At 34.4% G+C, this 13,485-nt stretch overlaps 1 protein-coding gene across 1 annotated transcript in view; it reads right to left on the bottom strand.

The window, feature by feature from the left end:
• The window catches only part of LOC118198080 (uncharacterized), a 122,421-nt gene extending 109,401 nt beyond the window's left edge, over positions 1 to 13,020 (bottom strand). Inside the window, exons 1-3 of the mRNA XM_035369677.2 lie at positions 12,958 to 13,020; positions 9,032 to 9,091; positions 585 to 753 (exon numbers count right to left, since the gene is read on the bottom strand). Coding sequence (XP_035225568.1) covers positions 585 to 753; positions 9,032 to 9,091 — 229 coding nt within the window. The 5' untranslated portion in view covers positions 12,958 to 13,020. The remainder of the gene's footprint in view (positions 1 to 584; positions 754 to 9,031; positions 9,092 to 12,957) is intronic.
• Positions 13,021 to 13,485: the final 465 nt, after the last annotated feature.

Below are 13,485 nucleotides of genomic sequence, written 5' to 3'. Positions count from 1 at the left end.
ATTGTGACAGTGCGACAGATTTTTATAACCGAAAGAACATGAAACTCGGCATACGAAAATTTAATTTAGCTTTGCTGATATAGTTTCCCAGAAATGAGCAGAAGTTCTGCTGATTCTTTGATCAGCGGTCAAAGGTGCATGGTGAAATATCCAAGTTTTCCATGAAAAGTAGGGATTAGAAATCAACTTTAAGGCCTCTTCAGGATAGCTTATAAAATATAAGCAAGAATAAGGTAGCTGAGAACTCCCCATATAAATAGAACACGCGATTTGCATGAATTATTTATTATAAGTTCGAATTATTCATGTTTTTCAGTTATCCTTGACCTGCTTCCCCAATTCCCGTTACTAATTAAAATTTACCATTGCCGTTAAACTTGTTGGAGTCGGTTACATTACGGAGTTCAGTAAATTTTTGTACGACTTCATAACTTGAACATTTTTTGCTCCATAGATTTTTTGCGATAGAAGTTTTATGAAGCCATGTTATTTGTAAAATTTGAATTTAAACTACCTTTACGTATCCTAGACATTTGTGGAAAGTTAAACATTTTCGTATGAAAAGATTGATTAAAAATGCTTACCTTCTCTATTTCCGATACCACTGCCTGGGAGAAAAGAGCGCATAAAGTCTGATGGCATGGAAAATTCTGGAGGCTGGAAAATATGAGACATTTCGTCCATGTGTTGAGAATAGACATCCAGTACTGCGTCTTGCAATATAGCTTCAAAGCCTTTCGTGTTAACTGCATCCTAAAAGGATAACGATTTCAATTCAGGTGTAGGTAATAAAAATACCAGAAATAAATGTACCAGAAAGTACGAAATTAAAATACATTCAAACCTGTTTTTGTGCAGTGGATAGGGACCACATAAAAGAGGCTTAAAGAAATCTCACAAAACTTCACGAGAAGCTATTAAAATCAATGTTTGCAACACAATTAAAATTTTTTAAGCGGTGACTAGGAACCGCATAAAAAAGTCATGTAGAAAATAACTCAAAATCTTAGGAAATAACTAGGAAATGCTTTTTCAAACGAAGTCAAGACACGAGGCTTGGCAGCTACTTAGAACCTCGCCAAACCTTTTAATCTGATTTACAAAATACGCATGCGTACATTTTTAAATATTTTATTTATATACAAAATTTTTCAAAACGTCTAACCCTTATCCTTCGTGGTCTAACAATACGCAAAATTTCGTATGGTAAACTGTTTCAAAATGGCTTTCGTCACTTGAAGTATTATCTCGCACTCGTTGACTTTATTTCAGTTACCATGTAGTCGGTGATCAGTTTTTGGGCCGACTTGTTTCACTAGACGCTTGTATTGTCTCGGTAGCCAGATATATAATAATGAAGCTCTTTTTGGAATTTTGAAGTTTTTCCAGAATTGGCATCGATTACAAGAATAATGACATTTTTAACCCTTTGCGCTCGAGGCGCTTTTCTGTGCACAGTGTCCATTCTGAAGGTTCAGTCTCTTCTGTACAATCACTTTGGCTTGCAGATTCACTATCGATTATTCGGATTTTTCGTCTTCTTGCTCCTCTAACGTCGTCACTATCTTTATCACTTCCGTTTTCATTCTCATGTGCAAGCTGTCTATGTAGTGATGTAATTTCGTTCGTTATTGCCGGAACATTAAACTCATCTTCGCTAGGAGTAACTTCTTCGTCGTGTTCCGTACTTATTGGGCTCAATAACTTTGAAAGAAATACTGCGATCGGCAAGAAGGTTGAGTTCGAACTGATGTCGAAGACAGTTTTTTCCGCGGTCGCAAGTATTTTTGAGATAAGACATTTAATCGCATAAGCATTGCAAAGACAACCTTTATTTTATTGCAAAGACATCCTTATAGCTATTCAGACACCTCGTAATATGATCTACAAAAGGCCAAGTAGATCTCTCAAGCGATATTCCTTAGGTCAAAAACAAATAAACACATCGATTCGGATGTTGCCTCTCAGGCACCGCTCGAGTTATCGCATCACATGCAGTGGTGCCTGAGAGGCACCGCTGGAGTGCAAAGGGTTAATAACTTTTTCAATTATGTTCCAGTTTGAAATTTTCATATGCCGCACAAAAAATTCCACAAAAAAAGACCGCACAAAAACAGGTTTGAGTATATACCTTCCTACAAAATTTCGAAAAAGATATGCTTTTTTCCTCAAACAGCAATTTTGGCCTTGTATTATTTCAGCTTTAAAGTTTCTTTTAGGTAAAGAAATTTATGAAAGTAATATCAAAACCAGGCCATTAAAAGGCTCTGCATGAATAGTATCCAACTGTTTTTGTAGACACCAACAAGCTAAACGTTCATTTAATAAAATATTTGGTGAGCTTTATCTAGAAACGAAGTTTATACTGGATTATTTGCTTATGATAAAAGCGTTAATTAGAACAGCTGCCTGAGAATGACGAGGGATGATTTCATTGAGTACTACATATAGAGAAATCTGCCCGTACTTAAAATGAATATGGGTCATTAAAAAAACCATGAAACTACAGAGAGAAAACCGCTCATACTTAAAATGATTTTGCGCTATTAAGAAAGCCATGAAACTATGTATAGATAAAACTGCCGGTATTTAAAATGAATATGGGCTATTAAGAAAGCCATGAAACTACATAGAGAAAACCGCTCATACTTAAAATGATTATGTGCCATTAAGAAAGCCATGAAACTACATAGAGAAAACCGCTCATACTTAAAATGATTATGTGCCATTAAGAAAGCCATGAAACCACATAGAGAAAACCGCTCATACTTAAAATGATTATGTGCCATTAAGAAAGCCATGAAACTATGTATAGATAAAACTTCCGGTATTTAAAATGAATAAGGGCCATTAAGAAAGCCATGAAACTACATAGAGAAAACCGCTCATACTTAAAATGATTATGTGCCATTAAGAAAGCCATGAAACTATGTATAGATAAAACTGCCGGTATTTAAAATGAATATGGGCCATTAAGAAAGCCAAGAAACTACATAGAGAAAACCGCTCATACTTAAAATGATTATGCGCCATTAAGAAAGCCATGAAACTATGTATAGATAAAACTGCTGGTATTTGAAATGAATATGGGCCATCAAAAAAGCGATGGAATTCAGCCACAGCATTCAACTATTCGCAGGAGGTTAATTTGGTTTAGTTTATTATGACAAAGCGCGCTAGGGCTATATGCCTAAGAGGAAGGATGTCTTCGTGGAGAACGTTCTAAGGTAAATTAGCTCGTATACACGTTACACATTAAGAAAACCCAGAAAGCGCCCATGCAGCCAACCCGTTCGCCTGGATTCGAATCCAAGCCGGAACTGCCAGTGTTCAGAGACACCGCTAGTGGGCCGTAGGAGGTTGAATGACCTGGTTAAAGTGAGCTACCGATATTTTGAAACTTTAGCTAATTGACTGTTATTCTCTTGAATTCACTGAAATCAAATAAAAATTGTCATGAAAAAATAACACGGATCTGAAATTTCTTTTACTGTTTTTGCCAATATTGCCGATAAAAATATCGAATTTTATATACCGACGTCATTAAAATGCAATGAATACCTTGAAAATTGGATGTTTTATTTCATACTGACCGTGGCAAAAATTTATCTGCATAAATCTTCCATCCTCAGTTTAACTTTATAAGAATTTCTAATGTTTAGAAAATTTTGGAATGAAAGTACGGTTTTAGGAGTGTTTAGAGAAATAAAGTTATAGCCATATATTTAGAGCAATTTATATGACATTTCTGTTTTTTACATATGAAACATTTACTGAATTATGCATTTTTTACAACATCTAAAATGTGTTCGATATGGGTAATGCAATTCTGGTAACATTAACCGTGTTTCTTGAGCAAGTTCTGAGTGGTGCCCGAAATATTTTATGAAAGTGATAAAAGTCTATCGAATGGAAAGACAAAAAGATTTGGTTAAGCAATTTATATATTTTTTTAAAATTTATATCCTACGCAAAGTAAAGCTAATTTCAGGAAATTGCATTCTGGAGTCATAAGCTGAAGTTAGCTTATCTTTTGCATATTTCCCCCTTCATTATCATCTCGTTTTGTAATAATCCTTCACCCCATTCAGGCAAGGTAAAATGTTCTTCCAAAAATTTAAAATTTTGGCGTTTTCCCTGCTTGTTATTATTAATTCCTACAGACTTGCACCTTTTCGCAAGAGCAGTAAATCTTGTCCCCCTATGGAAACAATTATTGTACGTTATTGTCAAAATTTAAGTACTCCAAAATTCTCTCAAAAACTATAATAATAATTTAATCCCAATAAAATACTCAGAGCGGTAGCTCTACATTTTACTTTGCATTTGTCAGCGCTGGAAATCATTTCAAGGGTTACCCAACAAGCAAAAATTATCATTACAATAATTACTGTAATATTTTGTCTGCTATATCAAAGCTCATTTTGGCTAATTTTTGGAATATGGTAACAGGTAGTTTGGCGACATTTTGGTAAGGCGATAAAGGTTACTAGCTAGGACTTTAGCAGTGTACATGGATAAAGTCAAGAGTGTGCGGAATGCCATTTTTGTGCAATTCTGAGATATTTTTCTTTTTAAGTGAAAATAAGTCGACTTGTACATGGATACCTTGTATGTGAAATTCTTAAAAACGCGGCAAGCAGTTTGCGATTCTGTACTTTCTCCCAATTTCGCACCTAATCTTCGTCATGATTAAGCACTTTTGTTCCATAAAAGTTCTAGCATAAGCGTAATTTGGCTAGCAGATTGTTGGAAAAAAAATGGCGAGTAAAAAAAAAAAAAAATGCCTTCACTTCGTGAAAACAAAACGGCGTCCAAACAAAAACTAGCAGGTTGCTGTAGCAGGGTTGGTCGCCAAATTTTCACCAAGTTACCATAATCCAAAGATTAACCCTGATTTTCTGTACTTATCTACAATAATGATGTGCAGTTAAATATAATTCAAATGTGCACATAAAACATTTTATAAGGAAAATGAGGGTTATCGAAAGCATGATTGTGATTTATAAACAAATGGGATCCATTTTTTTTTAAGGAAATTAAATTTTACACACACAAAATGTAGAAGCTGAAATATTTGAGTATTTTCCCATCGCTTATGATGCGAATTTAAGCCAAAGGAAACATTCATCACAAAGCCTCTTGATTCAAATGAGAAATCTGTAGAAAAGCCGCAAATGAAATCATAACATCAATATCTAATTCTAATGGTCTGATGATGCCGCTAAGATATTATATGGCTTTGGCACTGTAAATTAATAGTCCTAGTTCCTGTCCTTATACTTGCTGTTGTTGTTACTTATGTTCACTTCTCTGACCGTAGCATCAGCCCAAACCCACAAAATGCATCGTGGCAAGTAGCGCTAGCCCCTTCGAGCCGGGTAGCGAAAACGCGCGCTTATCGCTGAGGCCGGCATTGTCTTACGCGAGCGTCTCTCCAGGGCCGGGGGCTTTTTTGCTACTAAGCCTAAATCCATGAAATTTCCGAAGTATCAACGCATTGTTTAATAATGCTCTATAGAGTATTTAAACGGCTTATGCTTTATAAATATTTTTATACATATATACTTTAATTACCTTATTTCTTGTTTAAATGCATATTTTACACATTTTATTTTAATTACTCACCATTTTATGAATTTTAACATTATACATCTGAAAACTAAATATATTACTTAAAATTCTCTTTTCGTATGAAAAATTTGAAAACAGGGATCTACACACAGTCCTACGTTACATTCCTTGCACTCGTAATAACTCATTTGCCGTTTTGGAGGATTTTTCGATAATGTGAACAAACGAAGCATCGTCGTCTCATTTTCTTATCAGTCTCTTCTGAACAAAGTTTTGGAAAATGTCTTTCAGTTAATCTTTCAGAATCAATATCTGAAATATTTTGCATCATTTCTGCTATTTCATGCTCTGTTAAACATTTTCGACGCTTCGACATTGAAACGGTAAAAACAGAAAGAATTCACGTCTAACAAGATCTAATTATTTTCTAAAAACTGAACTGTAAACGGAAATACTCAACGCTTTATCGCACATAAAACTTCTACTTACAATAAACAACTACCACATGCGAATAAAGTGCGATTTAAAGAGACGTCATAAATCACGCCATTCGGAAACATTTATTTCCCAGTTTGTTTATATAATCAAAAACACGTGTATGTGAGTCATGCTTCTCTCATTTCGAGTAGAAGGTCTAATTTACATGTATCTGAAACCATATGGACATACAGTGCCATCTTGTGGCAGAATTTATAGTTTGAAAATCGTTCCAAAGTACTGCCACAAATACGTGACAGTCGGTAGAGAACGCAACAATCCTCTGGCACGCCTGCGTGTCGGCCGGTAGATAAGTGCGTTCGTTGCTGGCACGTATACGTGACAGTCGGCGCGAAGGGGCTAGTTTAGCCTTGTCGTTGGCTACAACCTTGAGCACCTTAGAGGTGATAGTGCAATTTTGCTCACTTTCGTCCAAATTTTGATGAGGATCCCTCCTCCGGCGGGGGGGGGAGGACCCGAGGGTATTCCATTCCAAACCCTTCCAGCAAATCAAACGAGAGGACTTTCGGCTCATCGCATATTTAGAGTGCCGCCATGCCGCACCTAAGCTATACATTTAACAAACATGAATGCCTTCTCCGGGATTCGAACCCGGGCCGTTCGACACGACATTCAGCGGCGCTAACCACTATACGGGTTGAGCGGCTAATATAGTTGTGTATAATACATTAGCTAATATATTCGTATGTCCAAAATGTACCATGATGATGGTGAAAAGTTTCCCTTCAGTCCCCGCCATTCATATTCTTTCCATGTTCTAGACGACCTTTCAATGTTCCTCACTTACAGTGGTCAATTCCCGGAGAACACAGCATTAAGCTTACAATTCCCGGAGTACTAATTTTTTTTTTTTTTAATTTACTTTCTGTTGCTGTTACTTATGCTCATCGACGAAATCGAACAGGCTGAAGAGCCCCTAACCCAGTGAGCCAGCTGTTCTGTCCGATGGCGGAAAGAAACTCCTACTTACTATTCTGGAAAAAAAAAATGTTTCAAAATTCGGAAAGGTACCTTTGGGTGATAATTACCCAGCTTATCTTAAGTTCTCGATAGAATGTTTCGTTTCACAGTTTTCTGAAAAATATTTTAATGTAGTTAAGTTTAGGGCACAGTTCTTCACATCTGCAAAAATTAGTAATAATTTTAATCTCGCTCTTTTTTTGAGATCACAGGACGAAAACAATGTGCCCTTTTTTAAAACTGAAAACCAAGTTTTAAATATACTCGGCGAACACTGCAGATACCAAGATTTTTGAAGAATTTAACATGGAAATTTTTTCGATTCAACTGGCCCTTTGATTTCGATTTCAAGTGAACAATTTCATATTATTTAAATATTAACTTTCACAAATTACATACATACCGTAAACAGTTTAAAGGTATACTGTAAAGAAAAATTATATGTTATTAGAATTATGCATTGTACACGATATGCCAGATCATGTACAATACAATTCCTTTTGTCGCTTAGCCCTTAGACTACGAATTAATTTTTTTTACCCCATTTCCTATCCAAGTGAACAAAACATGTCATAAATAAGGTAAATTTACCATTTGGGATTTTTTTTCACAAACTGCTTTCAAGCCAAAGGCTGGGACAAATATGTCCCAGCAGTAGTTAATGATGAGATACATATGTCTTACACGTAGCAATTGACTAACTATAAGCACACCTATTATATGGAATAGATTTACATCGTATGGTACAGGGTAAAGCATTTTTTGCATAAACATTAGCAACTCACATTTGTTCTCTCTATGTTCATTTGTGTACAACGAGCATAGCAGTGCCTTGATTTTCCAACTATTGGGAGAAGATCCTCAAATATGCAGGAGATTCTAATTATTCTTAACCCAGTAAAAATTTTTTAACCTTTAGTGGAACATATATGCCCCGTTAGTAGTCAAAGGGTTAAGTTACATTTACTAAACAAACTTAACGAGATAGTTTACAGAGTGCTTTAACCCTTTTATTGCCGAACGACGATTATAGTCTTTCGCAACAGTTTCGAAAAGTAAATTTTTGTATCAGATAACGCCTTATTATTCGCATTTCGAGAAAATTTCATCTCAAAATAAATTTACAGAACGTTATGACTGGTTCAATTTCATTGCAAAAGAATTAAGAGAACTATTTTTGGAGTATTTATGTGGTGTTACATTGATATTATTCGTAGGATTTTCAATATTGAAATACAACTGACATTAATCTTTATTTCATAATATGCTGCTTTTTGAATTTTGTAAATATTTTTAGTTTTGCTTTTATTAGCTTTTCCCCAAATCTTAGCAAATTGGTCAGATTTTCTTCGCACAGGTACGATATTTTCACTGGGCACTAAAAGGGTTAAGGAGCCCAATAAGACGAGTTTTGAAAGCAGATATGCTTTGATTTGTTCCAGCTGATGTAAAAAGACGTTACAGTGTTTTAAAATCAAAATTATGAGGAGAATGATCTGGCATTGATTTTGTTTTGTTAATTTCTCTTTAAATTCTTGCTAACCGATTTTTAAATAAATTCTCCAAAAACTTTTCCTTACATTCTTTTCTCCCCAAAATATTCGTAAATTATAAAAGGAATTATAAACTGTTTGAGGTAAAGAAAAAATAATTCTAATAAGAATCTATTTCTTTATAAGAAAAAAGGGCTAAAGTGCAGAATCGCCCACTTATTTGTTTGGCGCTTTTTACAAGGGTAAGAACAACTGGATTTTTGTCAATTTTCTTTCACTTTTTAAGTGAAAATAGGTCGATGTGTACATAGATAAAGTAAAGGGAGTGCGCAGTGCCATTTTTGTGCAATTCTGAGATTTTTTCAAGTGAAAATAGGTCGATTTGTACATGGTTACCGAGTATGTGCAATTCTTAAAAACGAGCCAAGCATTCATGGGCGATTCTGCACTTTCCCCAAAAAAGATTCTAAGCAAAAAATTGCTAAGCAAACAAAATAGATATTTACCTCTTGTGATGCTGTCCTCCAGGCTTTCAAAGTCCAAATTAAACAAAGTATCAACAACATCTAAGAGGAAACAAATGGTGAAATTTAATTACACCGATTTAAAATGTTTCTAAAATTGTCTACGCAATGTACAAAAAGTTTTAAATTCTAGGGACTTTTACAGAATTAGAATGCCATCTACGTCGCAGGTATATAAAATAAATATTTTGTTTAACTCATTGTCACCTCCAATATGTGCGCGACCATCGCCAAATGGTTGGTCAAGTCTTCCCCCCTCCCATGTATAAATTTTGGAAAACTTATCTGCATTCCCCACCGAAAAGTCGCGCGTTAATCTTTCCCCGTGCTAATGCATGAAAGGCAAATCATTTTCTAACCACAGGAGAGCTAAATTCCATGCAATAGCAATCCCTCAATAAAAGGCAAAAAACATCGGTAATAAAATACTTAGTTTTTCAGAAATACTTTTAGTTTACGCCGTTTTCCAATATGCACAGTAATCCTTCTTCGCTTAAAAATCAGACTCACAGGAGCTCGGCTCTGTAAAATTTGCTCTTTGAGAACCTGTTAAAACAGACATGTACTACTTGTATTCCCGGCTTTGCCACATAAATAGTTTCTGGCTACTTGGATGAATTGCCGCAGAACTATTTTGTCGAAATATGGCTTTGCTTCATTAACAAATTTTCGCGACTTCTCAGTGGGAGTGCCGAGAGGATAATCAGAAAGTACCCAAATTTCTTTTATAAAACTATTTTAGTGCGATATGTAGTCTAATAATAAAACGTTGTAAAAATGTGGCTCCAATCGAAGTAGCTCGCGTTAATAGCATTTAATTATTTTCTGTTGCCAGAAATCAACTATCCCAACTACAAGTCGCAGTTGAACTATTACTTTTAAGGCCACTTAATAAATATTAATACATATGATATTAAGTTAATGAAAACAAGAAATATTTATCATAAGAAACATACGATAAAAGAGTTCATTATAGTGTTTGCTCTACAACTGATTACAATGATTTATTGAACAGCAACAATAACGTATTGAATGGTATTTGAAAATATTATCCACCTAGTATTGGTTTATCTCCACAAACTTAATACCCCTTCTTTCTGCTGTAAAGCGACGACAAACTTTTCTTTTTATCCTTTATTCCGGGTTATTTCATTTACATGAGAAATACAATATTTTAAATTCCAAAGATGTATACTAGCTAAATCAAGGCTTTATATGTTCTACCGCCGTTCCCGTCATAGGAATAGGATTACCTAAGTTAGAATTCTACTGAAGAATCCTACCTCAAAATTAAAATAGATCTTTCCTTTTCTCGCGCTTGTAAATCGGTTGACCATTGTGATTTACGAGGATCCCGTTTTACTGCGATCAACTGCTGAAGAACCTATGGGTTTGGGTCATTCTCGACGAATCCGCAACAAAGTGCCCGTCTATTAGAAAAGGTTTGACGCATTAACAAAAAATTAGTTATTACTGCAACTATAAACCTCAATCACACAATATCGAAATTACTTTGATTATCCCATCCCCACAAAAGGTCGTCAACTCATTGAGGACTTTATGAATCAGTAAAAATGTTTGTTTACCGGCTCATAGGTGCTGTACTATTCATAAAGTAAAACTTTAACAAGAAACAAAACTTTCTGTCGGAAAAAATAAACATCTATATGGGCGATATTTGTATTTTTACAGCGGTGGGCATTCAGAGAAATGACGTTTAAAAGTGCGAAATCTGCTCGAACATGAGTGTGGTACTCGAAAGCGAGGTTGGCTATTGCCGCATGTATATTCGAAAACACGCCAGGAACATGACAATTCTACATAATTTTGAAATTAACGGTGCTTATAATCAGAAAGGGTAAAATCCTAGGAGAGCCCATACACTTGGCGACAAACTGGGAAAGGGAAGAATCATCCACTGCTTCGCGAGTTTCTGAAAATCGCCAACTGAAAATAAGTCAAAAAATTGCACAAACTTGGTATCCATGTACACATCGACCTATTTTCACTTAAAAAAAATCCCAGAATTGCACAAACTTGGCATTGCACACTCCTTTCACTTTGTCCATCTACACATCGATACGCGCCATATAAATGGGCCGCATCAAACCATAAGTTGGGTTCTGCTAGGATCCAACTTCAGAAAGTTCCACCGTATATATCTAAATGCTACGCCAAAACGAAAAATATTTAACTCTTCACTGTTTCTAACGTGCTAGAAATACTGGCGAAGCAAAGAATGTTACTTAACTTTCTAATGTACTTTTTAGTACACGAAAGATTCCTGTTCCAAAAGGTTTAGTTGATTATAGTAAAACACAGGAGGGCTATCTCATCTAGGAGGAGGGATGCCTTCGTGGACGGCTTTCTAAGGTAAACTGGCTTGTGTACATGTTATACTGGAGGGAAAAGCCACGAAACGCCCAGGCAGACTCCCATCTCTAGGAATTCGAACATAGGAACGGAACTAATAGTGTTCAGCAACTGGTCTCCCGCATCCAAAAGGAGTGTTGGAATAATTTTATAATGTTGCGTGACTCCAATAGAAGCTGGGGGGCAACAAACATGTTAAAATTAAGTGTATTGATTTGTTTTAATGAATGCTGGATTATAACCATTCCTTTACTGAACGTAATTTTATTTCTTATCAGGCTACGAGAACAAATGTCTCCGAAGTTTAGGCTAGTAACTGAAGGGTTCAAAGCAGTTCAACACTTGCAGTTTTCCCGAGTTTTATTCCAAGTGGTTGAAAACGCTAGATTCATGAAACTTGTTTCTAAACATGAGCTTAAATGGTAACGTGTTTCAGTTAATCGCGCATCAAATTACAGCAAAGCTCAAAGATTTGACTCGAGAGACAAATTTTTTTCTGATGATCTTACAAGCGCGTGTAATAATATCAGTTATTCGACAAATATGTCACGAAGTTTTATATATCACAAATATATCCGAAAGGTTATTTTAAATATACAATTCGTAGGAAATTAAAAATAGAATGCCGTACCTAAAAGGTTACTCTGATTAAAATGCTTCTTACCGACACAGCTTGGAAGGTTTACTTTTAAGTAAATATTACAAAGCTTATATTAAACATAATGTTTGTATTAGGATTTCACAGCTTTAAATATATTTTGGCAAGAACTCCGATAGGTTTTGGAAACCGCTTATACATTCTTCTATATCTGTTAGGAAAGTCCTTCCTATATCTGCTATAACGCCCGTAAGGGAAATGTATTAAAAGCTTAAGAAGTTGAATTAATAGTACGGTAATAAAGTAGAAGACAATGTCATAATTTGGAAACGTGAAATAAATCCTTATGCCGCATTTGCTACAAATTACCTTTATGGAACAGCTTTAATCAATTGTTTAATAAATAGAAATTATGAAACATTCGTTAAAAACTTCACATCCGGAAACACTACAAACTGTTTAGGAATTTTTCAATATTAAAAAAATTACATTGAAATAAATCATGAGAAATTATCTGACCAAATTTTATATTCATCTTAAAGTAATTTTACCTTTAAAAATTATATTCATGGCAATTTTAAATAAAAGAAAATCTATCACAAATTTTGACATGTTAAATGCGAATTATGTTAGCAAAATACATTTGCTATTTGAAATGCAGTATATAAAGTCTTAACCAATTCATTTCGTTAAAATTTGAAACAATTACTTTAAAAATAACCTAATAACCTTCGATCATTAATCAAGATACTTCCTAAATTAAATGTTGTATATCCGTAACAGTGATTGCTACTATATTCAAAATTAATATTTCATAATAAATACAATTTCTGTACCTTATTTTTATTCTATATTAAAAAGTCATTACTACTACAATTATAAGTATTCTCACAAAAGTAATAATGAATTTCAAGAGATAAAAAATGATTTCACTTACGTCTGAAGTAACAAGGCTGTATGGTTTTTCATCTGCGCCGACACATCACCAGATTCTGTTTTATACAGAGCACAATGTTTTCCTAGGCGGCGCAGCAAATTAAAAAGTTGCAGTTACAGATAACATTTCTTAGTGATGATAGCCTGATAAGCTTTGTAATATTTGATGATAATGATAATAAATGATGTAGAACTCATAGATATAAGAAATACTTGCTTTATACTAGAATAAAAAAAATTCAAATTTTATTTAATATCCTAGATCTGTGTATCTACTGTCTATAAAAGGAGAAATTACGTTAAAATGCAAATTTTTATTCAACTTTTTTTCGTAATTGCTGTAACTGTAAAAACAAAAATACTATGACAGTTTGTAAAACTGTTCTTTTTTATAATGTCTTCTGAATTGGTAAAATATTTATACATAATTGGTACAATTGTACCAAACTACGTAGCCATAAATAAAATTACGCTTTTCGAAAATTATTACCGATTACATAATTTAAAATTCATAAAAGCTGCGATTTTA

The sequence above is a fragment of the Stegodyphus dumicola genome, chromosome 2, assembly GCF_044657685.1.
Source record: "Stegodyphus dumicola isolate Sdum_Otavi_A_Nest chromosome 2, ASM4465768v1".
NCBI lineage: Eukaryota > Metazoa > Arthropoda > Arachnida > Araneae > Eresidae > Stegodyphus > Stegodyphus dumicola.
Note: the sequence above shows the minus strand (reverse complement) of the source record. Positions and strands in the feature narration are given on the sequence as shown.